The sequence below is a fragment of the Camelus dromedarius genome, chromosome 12 (assembly GCF_036321535.1).
Source record: "Camelus dromedarius isolate mCamDro1 chromosome 12, mCamDro1.pat, whole genome shotgun sequence".
In the NCBI taxonomy this organism is placed as follows: Eukaryota; Metazoa; Chordata; class Mammalia; order Artiodactyla; family Camelidae; genus Camelus; species Camelus dromedarius.
Window position 1 is genome coordinate 49410761 of NC_087447.1, and position 12835 is coordinate 49423595.

General features: G+C 53.5%; 1 protein-coding gene across 2 annotated transcripts in view; it reads right to left on the reverse strand.

The window, feature by feature from the left end:
• ARRB1 (arrestin beta 1) overlaps positions 1–8139 on the reverse strand; it is a 73597-nt gene extending 65458 nt beyond the window's left edge. Inside the window, exon 1 of one of the 2 annotated variants that reach the window (XM_031460354.2) lies at positions 7964–8139. Coding sequence is in view for 1 of the 2 variants with exons in the window: in XM_064492719.1 (XP_064348789.1) it covers positions 7964–7983 (20 nt within the window). In the remaining variant the exon portion in view is untranslated. The remainder of the gene's footprint in view (positions 1–7963) is intronic. The other variant, XM_064492719.1, reaches the window with a different exon arrangement.
• Between the last annotated feature and the right edge of the window lie 4696 nt (positions 8140–12835).

Sequence of the window (12835 nt, forward strand, 5' to 3'; positions counted from 1 at the left end):
CATCTCACTTGAGTGCTGTCCCCAGAGAGCACCCTCTGTTTCTCTCCCTGCTCCCCTCACCACCCTCTCTTCCCACTTTCTGCTTCCTTTTCCCAGCTCTGCTCAGCAGGCCCAGTGTCTGAACTCCCCCTACATAGCATTCCTCTCCTTCTCACATCTCTTCTGAGCCTCACCACCCACCCCTATCCCACCACTCCTCTGGGCCAAGGAGCAACTCTTGGGTGGTTTAATTAGCTGATTATGACCACAGCCTGCTGGATCCAGTGCCCAGAATTCTGTCCCCAGCAATTAGGTGGGTTCTGAGTACTTGCCCAGTGGGAAGCTGATGAGGAGTTCTGTGCTCTGCCAGTGGGCTAGCGGGGAGAGGGGGGCTCTCCAGTTGCATAAAGAACTCCATGATCACCAGTGGTTCATCGGCAGCCATGGTCCCCTCCTCATGTCAGGTCAAACCACGCTGGATATACTGTAGCCAGATCCAGATGTCTACCCTAATGGGGGACTCCCTACTCTCCCATGTCACTGCCAGGCCCAGGAAAGACTCAATAAATGTCTGAGAATGGGCATGATGAACAGAACCCACCCTCTGGGGGGTCAGGAAGGGATGGCGCCATGTCAGGGCACGTATCTAGGAAGTAGAATTTGGACAAGCAGAAAAGGAGCAAGGATGGCATTCTTGATGGCAGGAGCAGCAGGAGCAAAGGCACAGAGGCTGGAATGAGCCACCAATCCCCTGCCAGGTAGCTCTGGTTGTCCGAAAACACATTCTCCCAGCAAGGTAAAGCCCGTCATCCAGTAACCTCCACCCTTCAGGTCCTAGAGAATAATCTAATGCCTGTGGCACCGGGTCACTTTTAGATATTTCAGAATCAGCGGTGATGTCCCATTGTCCTCACCCACCACACTGCCCATCCCCAAGTATATCTTTTCCCAGTGAAACACCTACGTTACCTCCTTGGCTGAACAAATATTTATGGAGCTCAGTGCTATGCCAGGTCTGCACAGGTACAAAGGGACAACAGACCCAGGCCAGGTGCCCTTGGCCTCACAAAGAGGTCATCACTAGTGTGCAGATAAGCAGGGCCCATGAAGAGAGGGAGAAATGAGTGCCGACAGAAAGAGAGAGAGAATGAATATATGGCCAAAAAAGGTTATAAGACACTTGGAGATCAGTGAGGGCTTCCCAGAGAAGGAGGCCATGTGTGATCCAGACCTTGAAAGACAGGAAGGGTGTTGTGAACTAATCTCATATAACACTGCACTTGTGCCAGGGACTCGTCTCCTAGCTGTACCTATTTTAACTCATCTAATCCTCAAGACAACCTATAGTGCCAACACTATTGCTACCCCATTTTACAGATGAGGGAGTTGCAGTAGAGAATGGGTTAAATAATCAGCAGAGTTCTCCAGGCTGGTAAGTGGCAGAGCTGGCTTTTGAAACCAGGAAATCCGGTTCTTCCTAGAACCTAACCACTATGCTAATGAGCCTCTAGTATTCCCTAATCAGATCACAGAGGGAGCCGTGGGCACCCAGAGGAGGGCACAGCCTGGGCAGAGACAATGAAAGCTTCCAGGACTCGCCTGCCTGCTGGTTCCTGCAGGTGCTTTGAGAGGTGGAAGGCTGCTGAGGTGAGGACCTGTTCCCTCTAGGAGAAGCAAAACCCACGCCCACCCAGGCCCAGCTCCCTGACAGTCTCAGTCCCACTGGTGTGTGGCAGAGATCTGAGCTGCCCAATCCCCTACTTTTGTCCCCCAGAAGAAAGGTCACCCCAAACCCACTAGCAGAACACAGGAAACGAGTGACTCAGGAAGAAGAGCATACACTGGCTGATTTGACTTCCATAGGGACACCAAGTTCCAGAGAGGATGAATATCGTGCCCAAGGTCACACAGCAATGAGCACACATTAGAGTGTACCTCTGGGAACCGCCCCACCCCACCGATACATCCCTGCTTCCACAATCCACTCCCCACCTGCTTCCTGGTCCTTTGCCAAAACGAATCCTCATCCATTGACTGCATAAGCTGGGGGTAGGGGATGAGGCTGCAAAAGGACCAGGAGGACCAGCTGTGGGGCCAGAGGCCCAGGGCCAGTATGGCAGGGAGTGTCTGCCTCATCCAGGCCCACACCCCTTCAGTTTCTGGGCCTCTGAGTGTACCCTGGAGAGAGAGCCTGCACCCTACATGGCCTCTAAACAGCTCAGACCTTGAGTGAAGGGTCCTGCCTCCTGCGGACCTGACAGGGGCCACAGCACCCTACCTGCTCCAGATTCCTCTCTGGGTACAGGAGGACCCATGGGACTGGCTGTGGTCTCAGCCAGGCCAGGCCCAGCCCTACGAAGAGGGAAAGCTACTCAGGGGCTATGGTGACTTCAATCACACAGAACTCCAGGGACCTGTCTGGTCCAGTCCCTGGGGCCTGGCCTCCCAGGGATCTCATCTGGCACCAGGTCTCCTGGGAAGGAACAAGCAGTTCCTCTCAAGTGGGACTAAAGATGGGGCCAGGCCCAGGAAGGAGGTGGTGCGTCTCCAGAGAGATGACCCTGCCAGGGCTCCTTGGGAGGGAGGGAAGGAGGGAGGAGATTGGGACAACGGTGTCCTTTGTTCCCCTCTCAAAAGCAGCCACCCTGTCTCCCCCACCCCCTCTGTTCTATACCCCCTCATAGGACTCAAGCCACCCTGAGGCAGGACCCATCCTGCACACAGGAGGGAGGGAGGGTGCCTGGGAACCATCAGGGTTACCTGTTTTAATCCCGGGGGGTTTATACTGGAGATGTGCCCCACCCCCAGGAGCCCCTGGCTTGATGTAGGAGTCACAGCTCCCACCTGCAGAAGCCTGCCTGATGGGGGAGAAACAGGCTTCACTTGCAGGTGGCCTATTCTGACAGGGGGTACATCCGCTCCGCCAGGACTTCCCAAGCTGATGGAGGACACCCCCCATATACCCAGTCTAATGGGGAAGCATGGCTTCTACCCTTAGGGTTCCCAATGGGAAAGACCTAATTTCAGCACGCTAGGGCTGCCACCTCCCTCAGCAGCCTCACGCCTCACACACCCACACCTGCACCCACTACCTGCACCTTGGCCTAGACTCTTGTTTCTGTCTGGAACACCTATGCCTTCCTCATGCCCCAGGACCCAGCTCAGGGGACACCTTCTCCAAGAAGCCTTCCTCAAGACCCCTAGACTGAGTCAGCATAGGCATGCCTGCCGTGAGCAGCTCACACTCCCGCGATGTCCCTCCCACCCAGAACCCCCACCGCTCCCAGCCCAGGGTCTCACACCCTTCTTCATTCAGCTCTAGGCACGGAGTAAAGCAAGATCCTTCCCTTCCTTCCTCCTCTGCCCCCTGCAGCCCAGCTTTGCCCTCATGGCTCTGTCAAAACCCCTCTCACCAAGTCACCAGACACTGCCTTCTGCCTAAATTCCAGGGGTCTTTCCCAAGCTTGCCCTCTGTTGGTCCTTCCCTACTCCTTTGGCTCCCAGGACACAGTTCTCCCTGTCCCCTTCTTCCTCCTCTCTCCTCCCTCAGGCATGGATGCTCTCCAAAGGCTCAAATGCCCCCAGCCATCCTCTCTTCATAGCTAGACCTTCTCCTTGCAGCATGTCATCCACACTCCACAAGCCAACAGAGACTTTCAAATCCCTGCCTCCCACATCCATCCCTACCCTGAGATCCAGACCCACCTATGCAGAAGCCTCCTTATATCTTCCTCAACTTCCAGTCCAGCTCTTGGTCAAGCTGATCCCCGCTGCAGACCTCATCAGACGGTCAGCCTGGTCACTCTGGCAGCAGCGGAGGATGGCTTGGCGGAGGCCAGGAGGCCACTCCAGGTGTGCTGACTCCTGGCCTGTTGTTCTTCCACTGCCTCAGCCCCGAGGTATGGCACACCCACGACTCAAGACCCTCAAACCCATGCCAATGGGAGGCTTCAACCCTGGGCAGGGAGGCCCACACTTAGAAGCAAGAGTGCTGTGAAGTCTGAAGCCCAGAGGCCAGCCTAGAATCAGAGGTCAGAGACTGATCGGTCAGGTTCAACACTTTCACTCCCAGCAGCCCCATAAGCAGCCCAGGCCAAAGCCACAGGACTTCCCCATGTTCCAGCCAAGATGGGTCACATACAGCTTAACCACCAAGAAAGACGACAGCCAAGGTTCACAGAGAGCTGGTGATTACGTGTCCCATGACACCCACCCTTCTTCCCTGCCAAAAAAGAAGAGTTCATAAACATCTGTAGGGAAGGAAATGTCACTCCATCCCACTGCCTCCCAGGAAGTCCCTCCTGTTGTCTAACTCTCCTTTATATTACCAATTGAGTTAGTAGGAACAGCAAGAACCAGAAGGGATGTACAACCTGGGGATGGGGCCACCGGGGAGGTGAGGGAGGCCAATTGTGAGCCAGACAACCTCTCTCTCTGAGTGAAAGCACAGAGCAGCAGGGCAGACAGGCCTGGGTTCAGAACCTCGTTAGCTGAATGGCAGTGAACTAATTACTTAACCTCTCCTAGTCTGTTTCCCAGTCTGTAAAATGGGAACAACAATCCTCACATTAATAGAATCGTAGGGAGAACCAAATGAGATCATGCATGTAAATCTGACATACACCAGACATCCAACCAGTAAGGCTAATGGACTCCACCTCCTTGTTCATATTTCCCAGTTCCATCCTATCCACAGCCTTAGTTCAGATCACCCCTTCTCTCAGGCTCCTCCTGAGCCTCCTCACTGGTCTCCCTGCTTCCAGGCCCACCCCTCCCACCCACCCTCCTCACCACTGCCAAAGGCATCCCTCTGAAACAAAAATCTGCTCCCATCCCTCCCTTCCTCGTGCTCCTCTCTGAATCATCGTCGACTTCAGGAGAAAATCTTGTCTCCTTAGCTCGATATCCCAGACTGTTGATGACTGACTGGCCTGTGTTCACTCTCACCTGCCGCCCCAGTCCAACCCACAGGCTGCACGTGTTACTTCATGCCTCCAAGCCTTGTCACACTGCACCCTCAGCGGGCAATGACGTCCCCAATCCCACCCCCTTGCACCAATGCCACCTCCTTCCCAAGACAGCTTCCCTCACCACACCCCCCGACAGGACTGGGATGGGGGACTCCTCCTTCGGCCTCCCACAGACATGTAACCCTGCATTATAATCACCTGCTCTGCTCTAAATCCTTTGGAAACAGAATAGAGCCATTCATTTCTAAACCCTCAGCCCCTGCACTCGGTCAACATTTGTTGAATGGATGTATGGTTGCTCCCAGGGTGCCCAGTTAGAGCAGTCATCATACTACCTGTTCAGTCCTATGCAGGTATTTGTCTCATCTCCTCTTTCCCCCTGGACCCTGGGAGTTCCTAAAGGGCAGTGACAGTTTCTGACTAATTCTCATTGTCACTTTCATATGGGATGCATTTCAAATCCAGATGCAGGATGGATGTGATGACTTCTGATCCTTGGAGTGCTGGATATGTAAAGTTTTCTCTTCTAAGTGAGAGATAAAGCAGAATCCCATGGCTTACAGAACAAGGCAAGGTACCACCCATTATTGATTTTTGTCTTTTTCTTCCAAATTACTCAGGAAACCTGTCTGGAAGGGAGAGGGACGCCTCCCTGGACTACAGGGGAAACAGAGAGAGAGAAGGAAAAGGAGAGAAAGCAGGGCTACCATTACATGGACTAGAGCCAGGCCTGGGCACCAGACTTCGGGCAGCACCTCCTCCCCTGCCCAGTGTATTTAGTAAACACAAGGAGAGCCCTGAAAATGTTAAGTATGGATAGCTCCAATTTAAAATTGGGAAAACTGAGGTCCAAAAAGGTGAAAATAACTGCCTAAGAGCACAGGGAGTTGTGGAAAAGGCCTGGCCCCCAAAATAGGGTCCCCCAACAGGTCTGGGTTGCTCATGGGGTCCCCATCCTGCTAACAACCTATGCCAGCAGGGGAGCAGTAACACTTCCCCCCGAGTCACAAAGAGGCTAGCCAAGGCCCAAGAGGGGCTGATGGCGAAGCAGCACACAAGACACGAAGGAGAGGAGAAAGGGCTCCTGACTCTCTACAGGGAGAAAAGTCTGACCTCAATGGCCAGAAGGATCTTGGCTTTGGGGGACATGGACGTGGCGGAGAAGGGTCACACATCCTCACATGCTCCTGCTGAGGACAGATACCTAGGTCACAATCCTGGCCAGCTGGTTGCAGTGGGGACCAGCCATCAAGGTGAACGCAGAGGCATGGCACAATCTTCCGAAACCTCCCCCGCCAGCCTGGGCCTGCACACTCATAGCAGGCCATCCCATCTACGAGGGGCTGGCCAGTGCCCAAGGGTGAGCCACAGAGAAATGGGCCAAGTGGGCTCCAGCCTCTGCCCCTGCCTCTGACCCCTCTTGACCTTAAGCCAGTCAGGTAACCTCTCTAAGCTCTGGTTCCTCTTCTGGAAAACAGGAAGAAGAAAATTAATCTCCTTGAAGAGCTGTCAGGAGGACGGCTGGGAAGCAGTTTCTAAACCTTAGGAGTACAAGTTATCTCTGAGCCTCAGTTTCTTCTTCTGGAAAATGGAAAAATATCTAGGAGACTTTTCTTAGGCTGTTGAGAGAGAGTGTCAGATGCAGGGGGTGTTACATTGCATCGTCAGTGGTCCTGAAACATGATAACCACAGGGGCCATTTCTCCCCAGTGTTTTAGCTACTTTGGAGAAGGAATGGGTCTTACACATCTTTGATCCCCACACTATGCCTCATACACCCCAGGCGTTAAATAAATAATTATTGGAAGCAAAGAGAGGGTAAGGGCAAGTGGAGAGGGGGAAGAAAGGAGGAAGAAGTGGGACACAAGGATAAAAGAAGGTAAAGAAAGAAAAGAATGAGTAAGAGGGGGTTGCAGGAGGGGTAAGAGGAGATGAGGGAAAAGTGTGTCAGAACTTAAGTAAGCTGGCAGAGTGAGTGGTAGAACTAGGGTAACAAAACTAAGCGCCTGACCAGGGCTTGTCTTGGGCCCCAGCCCCCTCCCCTTTTTGTCCCAGTTTCCCATTTTGGAGGCATACCTCTCCCTTTCTGAGTCAGGGCAGGCTCCTAAAGAGACAGGAGCCCCTCTTCACACCCCCAGCTCAGGAGATACTGGCCACCACCACAGGCTTCAGGAGGTCAGAGGGAAAGGAAATGCTGGATGGCAGGCATTTTTCCCAGGCTCCAGGGGGGCCTCCCACCCTGGGTGGTGTGTGTGTTTCCACTTCTCACTTCGTGGGGACTGGAGTGAGTGTGTCAGAGGCCAGGGACTGTTAGCACATGACCTGGGGTGTCAGTCTGATGTGTGTCTGTGGGGGTCAGCGTTGGTGTTATCTTGAGAACAACACCATGTTAGTGAGATACGTGCCAGCACAAGAGTTCCTGTCACTGTGACAACGTGCGTGTCTCAGTGAGAGTGCTTGTTCCAGGTAGTGCAAATGACAGTGCATGTGTGTGTCAGGGTAGGCAAACATGTGTGCACCAGCATGAAGGTGTGTTAGCCTTGACATGTGTAGGAGTGTGACCCGTGTATGCCAACACGACTGTCAGCAAGACCGTGTTGATGAGTGCGTACCAGGGAGTGTGTGCCGGTGTGTCACTGGATGTGATGAGATGTGGCAGTGAATGTCAGTGTCTGCAAGCATGAGCTCTCTCATGGATGAGTGTGTCCACATGGGCGTGTGTGCCATTGTGTGTCAACCTACCCACTGCGTCCCTGCGCCGGCTGGCTAGTGCTGGGTGTCAGCGAATGAGTGCGTGTGAGTGCCTCCGCCGCCTCTAGGTCTCCCAGCCCCCGGCCCTGCAGGCGACCACAAGGGAGACCTCGGGCGGAGGAGTGCCGAGAGCCGCGGAGCAAGCGCCGGCGCGGCCGGGGTGGCCGCGCACGCAGAGCCGGGACGCGCGGTCTAGAACCCCCGCCCGCGCCCGCGCCCGGGTCGCCCCCACGCTCGCGGGGCCGGCCGCCGCCCGCACTCACCGCGTCCCTTTGTCGCCCATGGTCCGTGGCGGCCGCAGGGAGGTCCACGGCGTCAGCTCCCAGGCTGGAAAATCCCCGGCCGGCAGGAGGGGCGCGGGCCAGCCGGCTCCGGGCTCCTGCTCCGCCTCCTCCGCGCTCCCGGCCGCCGCCCCCGCCCGGTCCCGCCGCGCCGCACAGAGCCCGCCGCACAGCGCCCGCCGCGGCCGGGGCGGGGAGCCGGGGAGGCGCGGAGCCAGGGAGCCGAGCAGCCGAGCGATGGTGGGGGCGCGCGGGGGCCCGTGTGCGCGTGTGTGAGCGCCGCCTAGGCAGCCGCCAGGGCCTGGACGCGTCAGGGCCCGGAGGTCAGCATTCGTGGTCCACAGGGGTGCTGTCGGGGGCGCGCGCGGGCGCGCGCGCGCGCGTGTGTGTGTACGGGAAGGAGCACGCTTGGGTGGGTATACGTGCGCGTGTGTGCACGCGAGGGTGCGGGTGCGTGTGCACCGTGGTGTGCGCCCCCGACTGGGGAGTGCGTTTGCCTGGCTGGAGCGGGGTGCACGTCTTTGTGCGGTGTGCGTGTATGTAGGCGCGCTCCCTCGCGCACACCGAAGGTCTGCCCCTGACCCCAAGGCCGAGCTCGAGGCAGCGCCCCTGGTTGGGGGAGGGTGGGTGTGGATTCGGTGGGAAACTCCGGGTGCCCGCGGTGGCCTTCGCCCGACGCCCCACCCTCCCCGCCACCCCAACTCCCCGCCCTTCTGGAGAGAGAACACCCAACCACCCAACAAGGAAGAAGAGGCGGTGGGGACTGATGAAGGCAGTGTCAATGCTGAGGAGCTGACGAGAGTGGGAGGGGGACCAGAGGCGAGCGGTGGTGGTTGTGGTGCCTGCTCCGGAAGAGGAAGCACTGAAAAGAGGAGATAAGGAAGGGGGCATAGAGTTGGCTTGCTGTGGCCTGGGAATCTGACCTGGCTGGCTTTAATGGAAAAGCCCCCATCTAGCTTCATGGTCGGCTGTGGGTGACCCTGGACATTCGCCCTCTCAAAACCAACCTACAAATACCAGCTTGCAGAATTGTTCCTGGGTGTTTGCTGGCCTCCACTGAGTGCCTGACACACAGTAGGTGTCCAGTGAATGTTAGCCCATCCCTCTGCACGCTGCTTGGTGTCCTGTAAAATCCTGATTGGACCGTGCTTTGTGGAGATCCCTTCCTGCTCTGCATGTAGTGGGAGAGTGTGAGGTCTTTCCCACCCCCTCACTGCTGGGATTTGGCTAATTGGCCCTGATAGGGCCCTAATATTGCCATATTAATGGGAGGAAAGGAAGCTATCATTTACTCTGATGTGATTGTGGGTCTGTAAACATCTCCTATAATTATGCTCAGAAGCAGTTACCTATGCTGGTTATATATAATTGGGAAAGAATATCCCAGTCTAATTACTATAATTATGTCCGGATGGGTAGGTGGTTGAGGAGGGGGAGTGTTGATGGGCAGGCAGGGTGGTCCAGAATCTGGGCGATGTTAGGAATTAGGAGAGTTGGATTAGGGCCCAGAACCTTCCTCCTGGCCTTGGCCTCTGGGCTTCACCCTCACTCCCACAGGGGAAGGAGAGGAAGCCACCTGCGATTTCTGCTGAGGGCAGGGACTTGAGAGGAGCACACCAGAGTCCTGCATGATGACAGGAGGCTTACCCAGTGAGCCAGAGAGGGCTCTGACCAGGATGGAAAGGCCAGGTCCTGCCACTGTCTGCATCAGTTTCCCCACCTAGAAAATGCAGCATCCATCCAACCACATGATCTCCAGTGCCTCTCCTCATAATGATGCTCAAAGCACCTGGATTTAAAAATTCAGGCAGATTCTGCATTTGACTCAATAAATATTTGTGTTTAGTTTACAATAAAACATAATGTTGTAAATTACTTCCAAGTAAATAATCGAAGAAGATGTATTAGATGCATCCCACATAGGTCTCCCCAGCCCAGTTTGTAAAGCATAGCTTTAACATTCTAGGGAGGGGGAAGGTATAGCTCAAGTGGTAGAGCGCATGCTAAGCATGATTGAGGTCCTGGGTTCAATCCCCAGTACTTCCTCTAAAAATAAATAAATAAACCTAATTACCTCCCCCTCAAAAAAATAAAAAATAAAAAAACATCCTAGGGAAGCTGAACAGATTGGTAGACTAGAATCAACATGCAGGGTTTCAAGTACATGCCCCCCTCCACTAGCCTATAAACTTCATGAGGGGGAATATGGTGCACCTGACACTAATTAATGCTCACAATTCTATGAGATAAATGCTATTTTCCCTTTTTTACAAATCAGCAAACTGATAGTTGGAGAATAAGCAGTTTGCCCCAAACTGTTGCCTCCTCTGGACCTTGGTCTCTGACCTCGCGTTGGGCCCTCCCCAGAGGGAAGCAAATGAGTACTAGAGCCAGAGTGTGGCCCTTGATGCACTCTTCATTAAAGAACTGTTGAACGTGCCATGTGTGGTTCTAGGAACTTACAAATCACGGTCAATAGGACAAATGGAGTTGTCATTCCAGTGAGGGATCTCAATGGGAGAAGAGGAGTTAAGGGAGTATTTTTGCTTTACATGTCAGGCTCTTTGGATAACATAGTCATGTATTTCTAGTAGAATTAAAATTAATAAAAATGTAAAAGTAGTCATGTCGAGGAGACTTCTATAAATATAAAAAGTCTAATTTCGGGCATTGATAAGTGTTGTGAAGGAAATAAAACAGTGACGGAACAAAGAGTGGTGGGGAAAGTGTACTTAGGAAAAGGCTCTTCACGGAGACAACCTCTGGGTGGAGACCTGCAAGTGAGGACTCAGCGCTGTGTGCTGTGCAGGGAGAGCCAGGGGAAGGGCTGCCCGGGGAGGGGGAGCAGCAAGTGTGGAGGCTGGGCCTTCCTGAAGCAAAGGAGCAAGGACAGGGTGCCTGGGTCTGGGGAACAAGGAAGGAGTGGTGCAGTCATGCGGATCTTGGGGCTAGGGCTGAGGAGTTTGGGGAGCTGGTGGAGGACTTAGGAGATGAGTAACAGTACCTGCTCTACATTTTTAAAAGTCACTGGCTGTTGGATGGAGATGTTTTGGAGTGAGACGAGAGCAGAGGCAGGGCATCCCATTATTGGAGCCAGCAAGAGAGAACAGATGGTGGTTGGACTAAGGTGATGGCAGCAGAAATGAAGAGAAATAAAGGGGCTGTTCATCCATATTTGGAGGTAGAGCCAACAGCACCTGCTGAGGAACTGACCGGGCATTGAAGGACCTGGGATTACTCTGAGGGCCTACACGCTCCACGCAGGCCACCTCCCACACATTTCTCCAAGGCCACTGATGGTCGAGAGGCCTGGATGCTCCTTCCTTCCTGTCTCAACTTATTTGTAATACATCTTCCACCTGAAAACCAGAGTGATTTTTCTAGAAGGCAAATAGACTCTATTGCTGAGGCTCATAGGAGATGGTCATCTCCACCTGTGTCCCAACTTGGGCCAGTCACATGCCTGAAATTCATCACTCACAATAACTTTTTACCCAGGAGGGAGGGAGGGAGAAAGGGAGAGAGAAGGGAAGGGAAAGGAAGAGAGGAGAGTAAGTATTATTTCTGCTTGATAGATGAGAAAGTGAAGGCTCTGGGAAGGAAAGTGCCTAAGCCAAGGACATAACAAATAAAAGGTAGAGCTGCAACTCACACCTAAAGCTTCTGCTTACCTGGTCAAGTAGTTGAATGTCAGACTGAAGTGTGAGTGAGTGGGTGGGTGGGTAGATGAGTTTTCAGCTTCCTGTCCAACAAAGGATGTGAGGTTGAGAGGCACACACCTTTGAGATATTAAAGGTGAATAAGGAACTTTCCTATCTCTGCCCCAACCAGAAATCTGGGGGTCATCCTTGATTCTTCCTTTGCTCCCCTCAGTCCATACCAAGTTGGTCCCCTACTTCTGCCTCCTGAGGGTCTCCCAGTAAAGCTGCAGAGGTAGGCAGGAGCCAGACTATACTGAGCCTGGAGGGTCTTGTTAAGGAATTTGGTCTTTATCCAAAGATCAATGAAAGCTTTGAAAGGTTTTCAACAGAGCAGTGGTATGCTCAGACATGTGTTTTGAGAAGATGCCTCTGGCTGTTGTATGAAAAATGGATTGGACGGAGGCCAGAGGGGATGCAGAGGGGGAGACCAATTAGGAGGGCAGTGTCAGCAGTTTAGGGAGGGACGATAACTGCATTCCAGGGAGAGGACACGTAACAGCTGCAAAGCCAGGGAGGAAGGAAAGGGCATGACACTTTGGAAGGATTCAGATGGATCTGTGGCCAAAGCACAGAGAGGGGAGGGGAGGCCCTGGAAAGGAGGATGAGGGCCTTATCCTGAGGAAGCAGGCTCACAGATGGGTCAGCTGCCCAGTTTGGCAGGGGCTGTTTTACATTTGTCTAACAAGATCTCCAGTTTGTCTAACAAGACTTCTTTATGGTGGGATTACTAGTATTTAACTAGGTGGACAATTCAAGACTCTTATTTGTAATCGCCAAAAACCAATTCTGGCTGACTTAATCATACAAAGAACTTACTGGCGAGATATTCATGCAGCTACTACTACTAAACAATGGACACCACAACTCATAACCCTATTGCTAGAACCAAACCTAGCCCTACTGCTGCTCCAGAAACAAGATATGGCCACTGCCACCTCTGTTGCCAAAATGGATTCTTTGCTGGCCCTACATCTTTGGAGTCAAAGTCCCCCATGCATCTGATTGGCTGAGCCTAGTCATGTGCCCTTGGCTAGGTCATGTGATCCTACCCTTGCTGCAAGGACACTGAGAAACTGTGGTTGGCATTTGTGATTCCATACTTCAAGGCAGGCTTTAACTTATTCCAAGATTCAAAGTGTGGAGGAGTCCCCAA